Below are 7,500 nucleotides of genomic sequence, written 5' to 3' on the forward strand. Positions count from 1 at the left end.
GTGAAGAACGAGGACTTGAGGACGCCCTGATTATTGGGCTTTTATGGGGGAAACTCAATAATGTTAGAAAGGTAATAAGCTGTGAGGCTCAGAGGTCAGAGGTCAGAGGTCAGAGCTGCTCTGGGCCGCCCTTCCGCCCTCCTCAGCTCTTCTTTCACATGTCTGCACATGTCTGATGTTCTCTGGCCTCCTCATGGAGACGTGCGGATGAATTCTGCTGTTTTGCTGCAGTTATTGGCTCCGTGTCGCTGGAACAGGTGGCGGCAGCTTTATTTCCATCTGTGGAGGAAGCAAATCTGTCGGCTTTGGCCTCGCTGCTCCGCGCTCGGAGTTAATTTCATCTTTCCTCTGCAGACTTCACGGAAGGTTAACGAACAGCTCTCTCTGTCGCCAACACAAACCGCTCGGCCCGGATTTGGTTCCTGGAGCTCCAGAACTTTATCTCTATCTCTCTGTCTTCTGTGGACAAACGTGTTCCAGTCGTCCGTCTCTAATCTCTAATTCCACAGTGAGTCAAAGGGCGGAAAATGAAGTGTCGACAGTAAAAGGAGGAAATCTGTTGGTCAAAGACCCGACAAAATCAGGGCGGTGGCCTGAGGCCACCTCAGGGGTCCTGAGGCCACCTCAGGGGTCCTGAGGCGGCCTCAGGGGTCCTGAGGAACCACCTCAGGGGTCCTGAGGAACCACCGTCCAAGCTGAGAACTGCCCACTCTCCTCCACAAACGGCCACAGAAAAAAAACAGGTTTACACTTTTAAGCTTGTGACTCCAACAAGGATCAGCTGGATAGTTTCCTCAAGTCTGAGGTTTTCCAGGTTCCTCTCAACCGGAGAGGAACCCTCAAGAGGAACCCTCCAGAGGATCCCTCAAGAGGAACCCTCAAGAGGAACCCTCCAGAGGAACCCTCAAGTCCTCGCGTGTGTGACTGAGCGGCTCCATCAGGACGGAGCTGTGCTGCAGTTGGCTGAGGTGACCAGCAGGTGTCAGTGAAGCTCCAACACCAGCAGCTCTGGAGGCCCCGGAGGAAGAGGAGCGTCACAGATGTTCGTGGTGATGAAGATGAGAGGAAGACACGGGGAGGAAGAGGAGGCGGCCGTGGCGTCACTTCCTGTCAAAACCTTTCACGTTCACACATCCAATAATTATATGTGATCAAGTTACACATGAACCTTAAGGGCTTAAAATCAGGTGTAAAGAGCCAATCAGGAGCATTGGGGGCGGGGCCTGCTCAGGTGGACCGCTGCTTAGCTTTTATTTAGTCTTTTATCCCCCATGAATAAAAATTAAATTAGAGTTTTATGAGCTTCAGAGTCTCTCCTGACATTTATACGAGCTCTGCTCAACTAAATTAGATTTATGTTCACGGCAGCACGCGGAGGAAGAACAAGGACACAAACAAACAGGCGGCAAAATGTAACAGATGCAGAAAAGCATGATGGGAGCGCTAACGGAGCCGCCGCCCTTCATGCTAATGAGCTGGGAGAACAGAAATCAAGGTGTTGTTGCTAACGGGAAGCAGAAAAAGGAGTCAAAGGTCCAGGAGATGAAGCAGAGCGGCTGATTACCCACAATCCAACACGTCTGTTGTTCTGAGAATAATCTGGGTCACAGAAATAAAAGTGGGGTTCTGGCCTCCCGGGTCTGAAACACATCATTAACCTTTTCTTCTGCGGTTCCACCAGGGATGAAAGGGTTCAGAAGGAGCGATGGAACCTCCAGAGAAGAAACAAACCGCAGCTTCCAGCTCCTCCTCCGGGTTCCCAACGAAAAGAGAATTAATGACACGTGGAGTTGATCTTCATCTGATGAGCTCCTCCACCAGAGGACGTGGTCCTGCAGCCTGGAGGAGTCCGGGACGCCTCCCTGGGGAGGTTCTCCAGGTGTGTCCAGGTGAGGAAGGAGGACGCTCCCGTCCATCCCTGCAGTGACCGTCCAGACGGATCGATGGACGAGGATGGTGGAACGTTCCCAACAATTCCCAACAAGAAGCTTCCAGGAGATGCAACAGGTGGGAAATCCGGATTCGCCTTGGCAGAAAAGAGCAGTTTCAGTTTTTTCAGACCTTCCAACAGGACTTCCTGTTTCCTCCATCAGGCTGTTTCCTGTGACCGGACGCTCGTCCACAGACGCCCGACAGGAGGTGAGGAGGAGGAGGAGGAGAGGTGATGAAGAGCCGCCACGCAGACACACCAGCAACAGAAGGGCAGCGATGACAGAAAATTACCCATGATGCAACTGGGTGAGACTTGGCTCATAAACCGTTTTAGCTTTAATGAGCCGAAGTGAAAGACGGACGGTTGGAAACAAGAGAGGAAGAAGTGATGGTTATCAGGACCAGGGGGGGTCAGCGGCTACATCCTGCACACACACACACACACACACACACACACACGCTCACACACACTCACACGCACACTCACACACTCACACTCACACACTCACACACACACACACACACACTCACACGCACACTCACACACACTCACACGCACACACGCACACACACACACACACACACACGCGCACACTTACACACACCACACACACTCACACCACACACACTCACACACACACACACACCCACTCACACACACACTCACACACACACACACTCACACACACACACACCTCACACACACACACGCACACTCTCACACTCTCACACACTCACACACTCACACACACACACACTCACGCACACACACACAGACACACACACACAGACACACACACGCACACACACACACACAACACACACACACACTCACACACACACACACACAGACACACACACACACACACACACACACACACTCACACACACACCACACACACACTCACACACACACCACACACACACACACACACACACTCACACGCACACACGCACACACACACACCACACACTCACACACAGACACACACACACTCACACTCTCACACACTCACATACACTCACACACACTTACACTCACACACACACACACACACACTCACACACACACACACACTCTCTCACACACACAAACTCTCACACACTCTCACACACACTCTCTCTCACACACACACACACCAGTTTCAGCTCAACAGTGGGATAAAGACGTCGGACTATCAGGAACCTTTAATGTCTCCTGAATCAAATGCAGCGTTGGCGTCGCCCATAGCAACGGTGAGGCCGTAAATGATGGAGGAAGTGTGATGAGATCAGAGCAGAAGTTTCTGGGTCATCTGGAGTTTGTTCATCAGATCAGAGTTTATTTGGTTCAAAATCATCCAAAACCGCTGCAGCTGTGGCAGATGTGTTGTGGCAGATACACTGTGGCAGTTGTGCTGTGGCAGATGTGTTGTGGCAGTTGTGCTGTGGCAGATGTGCTGTGGCAGATACATTGTGGCAGTTGTGCTGTGGCAGATACACTGTGGCAGATACACTGTGGCAGTTGTGTTGTGGCAGTTGTGTTGTGGCAGTTGTGCTGTGGCAGATGTGTTGTGGCAGATACATTGTGGCAGTGTGCTGTGGCAGATACACTGTGGCAGATACACTGTGGCAGATGTGCTGTGGCAGATGTGTTGTGGCAGTTGTGTTGTGGCAGATACACTGTGGCAGATGTGTTGTGGCAGATGTGTTGTGGCAGATGTTCTGTGGCAGTTGTGCTGTGGCAGATACACTGTGGCAGATGTGTTGTGGCAGTTGTGCTGTGGCAGATGTGCTGTGGCAGTTGTGTTGTGGCAGTTGTGCTGTGGCAGATACACTGTGGCAGATGTGTTGTGGCAGATGTGTTGTGGCAGTTGTGTTGTGGCAGTTGTGTTGTGGCAGTTGTGCTGCGTTGACTCAACTTTCTTCTTTCTTTCCTGTTGAAAACTATTTTTCAGCAGCCACATTTTCAGCTCAAAATCAATAAAAGCGAAGAGTAAAGCGACCAAAGCGTCGACGTTAACCAGCGGCTGTTAAACTGTGGCAGCACGCAGGAAGACCGGCGGTATGTAACCACGGCGACCACAGTTGCACACAGGTGGTGAATGAATTAGAACCAGACGCGTTCCTGCCTGAGCGTCTGCAAAAGCATTCTGTTCCTGAAGGTAACACACACACACACACACAGACACACACACACTGACAGAGACACACACACAGACACACACACACACACACACACACACACACACAGATGAGGTCGTGTTGCTGAGGTTGTTTGTTTTGCTGATGAAGCCCCCTGATTGGTTGACCTGTGATCCTCTCGTGACTCTTTTAGCCCTTTTTTAATCCATCACACTTTTATTGTGAAACTAATTAAAGTGTTTCCTCTTTAATCACGTTGATCTGGTGGGAGCCGCTGCCCCCTCCCCCACCACGGCGAGCTCCAGGGGAAAGTGGTCGGCCTGAAGCGCCTCTAAATAAACACGTGCGTTTTGTGGATCTGCAGCTGAATCCCTCATTTAACGGCTAAATTAGCGGTTAAGCGTTAAACACAAACAGTTAAACACAAACAGTTAAACACAAACAATCTCTTCTTCTCTGTTATAAAGCAGCTTCTGTTCGTGTCGTAACGAGCGCACGGTTGGATCCGTTTCATCCCGATTCCACAGCGTTATTCGTTTAATGGGGGAAGGTGACGTCTGTGCCTTTGATGTCTGTGACTTTAGACACATCAAAGCCACGTTTGACTCCCACTTCATAAAGCCTGAGGTTTCCTGTCACTGCTCTTTTTATCCTGACGTGCATGAACGCAGGTTTCAGCCGTGGTTCCGTAACTGCATCAGCAGACTCTTGTTACGTTGTTCTTTTAGCCTATGCTAACTGTTAGCAGCTAACAGGTCTGTTCATGACCTGTATTGATGTGTCTTGACCAACCTCCGCGCGTATCACTAATATAGGTTTAAATGCTAAATTAGCATTTTGATTCTGGACCGAAGATGTAAAATGCACTGAATAAAGTTTCCCTGCCGCTGTGCATTCTGGGAGTTGGTGTCTTTGTGAGGAATCGTGTGACATAAACCCTTAAATCCTTCAGCAACATTGATCTGGACTCACTCAGGCGGGACCGTTATGCTTACGGGTGTAACACTGGTGGAACTCTCTTAATTTGGTGTGGTGGGGGGGGGGGGGGCAGCTGGATTTGTTAGGTTTTCCTGGGGGGGGGGGCGGGTGTCACATTTCTTTAAAAGCACTCCGGAGTTGTGGAGAGTTTCCTGAGGGCAGGGAACGGGGGTTTTTCTTTGTGCTGAGCTCAGACCATTAGCATAGGAAACCTCCCCTCCGCCTTCTGATTGGTCGGGACTCTACCAGCGTGCGGAGACCCAAATCCAGACCCAGACGTCCCCGAGCTGAGAGGATGAGGTCCGAGTCGGACGCCAGCAGCGGCCCGAGTCAGGAGCAGCAGCAGGGAGAGGAGGAATTTTAATCATCCGTCCTTTTTCAAGAGGAGAAAACTTTTCTTTCTCCCACCTGAGTTTTGATCTTGTTGCTGGAGAAAAAGAAAACTGGAGCCAGGAAGTTCTGGGACGCTTCCTTTTGCCGCTTTATCTAAAGAAGGGACGGTGTTGAGGCCAGTCTGGGATGTCTCTTTAGCCCGGTTAGCAGATTAACGTCTCCTCACGATGCTGCTGCTCCTGCTTCTGCTCTCGGATCTGTGTTGTGATGTTCGCGCCTCGGAGTCGACGTCGGTCACCCTCCAGTACCGCGTTTGGGAGGAGCAGCCCTCAGGAACCCGGGTCGGCTGTCTGGTGGATGACCTTCGACAGAGGGATGAAGGTGGGCCTTTTGAGGATTTCCAGGTGGTGGAGCACCAGAGAGCCCTTCCCTTCTCTGTCGGCGCTCGGGACGGGGTGCTCGCCACCCAAGGTCGGCTGGACAGGGAGGAGCTATGCCGGGGATCCGACCTTTGCGAGGTAGCCTTCAGCGTTCTCTACAGGAAGAGCGGTGCCATGAACTGCCTGAGGGTTCGAGTGGAGGTGATGGACCAGAATGACCACAGCCCACAATTCCCAAACGCAGAACAGGACGTGGAGATCTCGGAGATAGCCGGGCTCAGGATGCGGATCCCCCTGGAACGCGCGGTGGATCCCGACGCGGGGCCGAATGGGCTCCAGACCTACTCGCTGTCCGTTAACCGATACTTTGCTCTGGATGTAACAGTCGGTCCTGAAGGAACAAAGCAGGCAGAGTTAGTGATCATCAGAGAGTTGGATCGGGAGGTCCAGGATTCGGTTGACCTCATCTTGGTGGCGTGGGATAAAGGCGACCCCCCCAGATCCGGCAGCACCTTAATCCACGTTCGCATCCAAGACTCAAACGACAACAGTCCCACATTTGAGGACAGCGCGCCCACGGTGGAGCTGCCCGAGAACACGGCACGTGGGACCACCATCATCAGCCTGAAGGCCACTGACCCGGACCAGGGAGTCAACGGAGAGGTCGTGTATTCGCTCAGCAAGCACACGCACCCGAGGTTCAGAGGCTCATCGCTGTGGATCCACAAACGGCAGCTGTGAGTCTCAAAGCGCCTCTGGACTACGAAGTCCAGACCTCCTACGAGGTTGTGGTTGAAGCCCGTGATCGTGGCCCCAACGCCATCCCCGCATACTGCAAACTGCACATTAAGCTCTTGGACGTGAACGACAACGCACCGAGGATCCTCGCCGACTGGGATCGGTCCAGTTTTCCGGGGCCGACCGTGCTGGAAGGAGCACCCAAAGACACCTTCCTCTCCCTGGTGACGGTTTTGGACGCAGATTCAGGACAAAACGGCAAAGTGAAAGCTCAAATCCTCGAAGGTTCCGGCCCTTTCCGTCTTAAACACATGCAAGGTGGAAACTACATGATTGTTACCAACGGCACCTTGGACCGAGAGCAGGTAACCTGGTATAACCTCACCCTCCTGGCTCAGGACTACGGAGATCCACCACTGTCCAGCGTGAAACACATGTCTGTCCAGGTGGTGGACGAGAACGATAACGCTCCCGTGTTCTCCACAAACATCTACAAGGCTTCCTTTGAAGAAACCAACAGGACGGGGTATCAGATGCTCAAGGTCGAGGCCCACGACGTTGACCTGGACCTCAGTGGGAGGGTGTCTTATTTCATACGCAATGTCACCGGCGCCGATGTCGACGCGTACTTCTCCATCCACCAGACCAGCGGTGTGATCCGTGCCCAGCATCGTCTCGACTACGAGGAGTCCCGCTCCCACTCTTTCATCGTGGAGGCCATCGACCAGGGTCACCCGCCGCTCAGCAGCTCCGCCACCGTCCAGATCCAGGTCCAGGACGTAAACGACAACTACCCGGTCATCAAGGAGCCTAAACCCAGAAAGGGCGTGGCTTCTCTTAGCGTACCTGTCAATGCAGACAAGGGGGAGATCGTGACTGAGCTGGGAACTCACCTGGACGGAACGGCCGCCAGTTTTCCTGTGGATCCCCGCACCAGAAGCGGGTTCCTTGCTTCCACCATAAAAGCCGAAGATGCAGACTCTGGACCCAACGGGGCGCTGAGTTACCGCATCGC

At 52.6% G+C, this 7,500-nt stretch overlaps 1 protein-coding gene and 1 long non-coding RNA gene across 2 annotated transcripts in view; both read left to right on the forward strand.

Moving 5' to 3' along the window:
* The window catches only part of LOC130531510 (uncharacterized), a 4,499-nt gene extending 1,979 nt beyond the window's left edge, over nt 1–2,520 (forward strand). Inside the window, exons 2-3 of the long non-coding RNA XR_008952113.1 lie at nt 1,682–2,007; nt 2,094–2,520. This is a non-coding gene — a long non-coding RNA (uncharacterized LOC130531510). The remainder of the gene's footprint in view (nt 1–1,681; nt 2,008–2,093) is intronic.
* Nucleotides 2,521–5,146: 2,626 nt separating this feature from the next.
* The window catches only part of pcdh12 (protocadherin 12), an 8,625-nt gene continuing 6,271 nt past the window's right edge, over nt 5,147–7,500 (forward strand). The window contains 2 exon segments of the mRNA XM_057043466.1: nt 5,147–6,435; nt 6,438–7,500. The exon segment at nt 6,438–7,500 is cut by the window's right edge and continues 904 nt beyond it. Of these exon segments, the coding sequence (XP_056899446.1) occupies nt 5,595–6,435; nt 6,438–7,500 (1,904 nt within the window). The 5' untranslated portion in view covers nt 5,147–5,594.

This window comes from Takifugu flavidus, chromosome 9 (genome assembly GCF_003711565.1).
Source record: "Takifugu flavidus isolate HTHZ2018 chromosome 9, ASM371156v2, whole genome shotgun sequence".
Taxonomy (NCBI): Eukaryota; Metazoa; Chordata; class Actinopteri; order Tetraodontiformes; family Tetraodontidae; genus Takifugu; species Takifugu flavidus.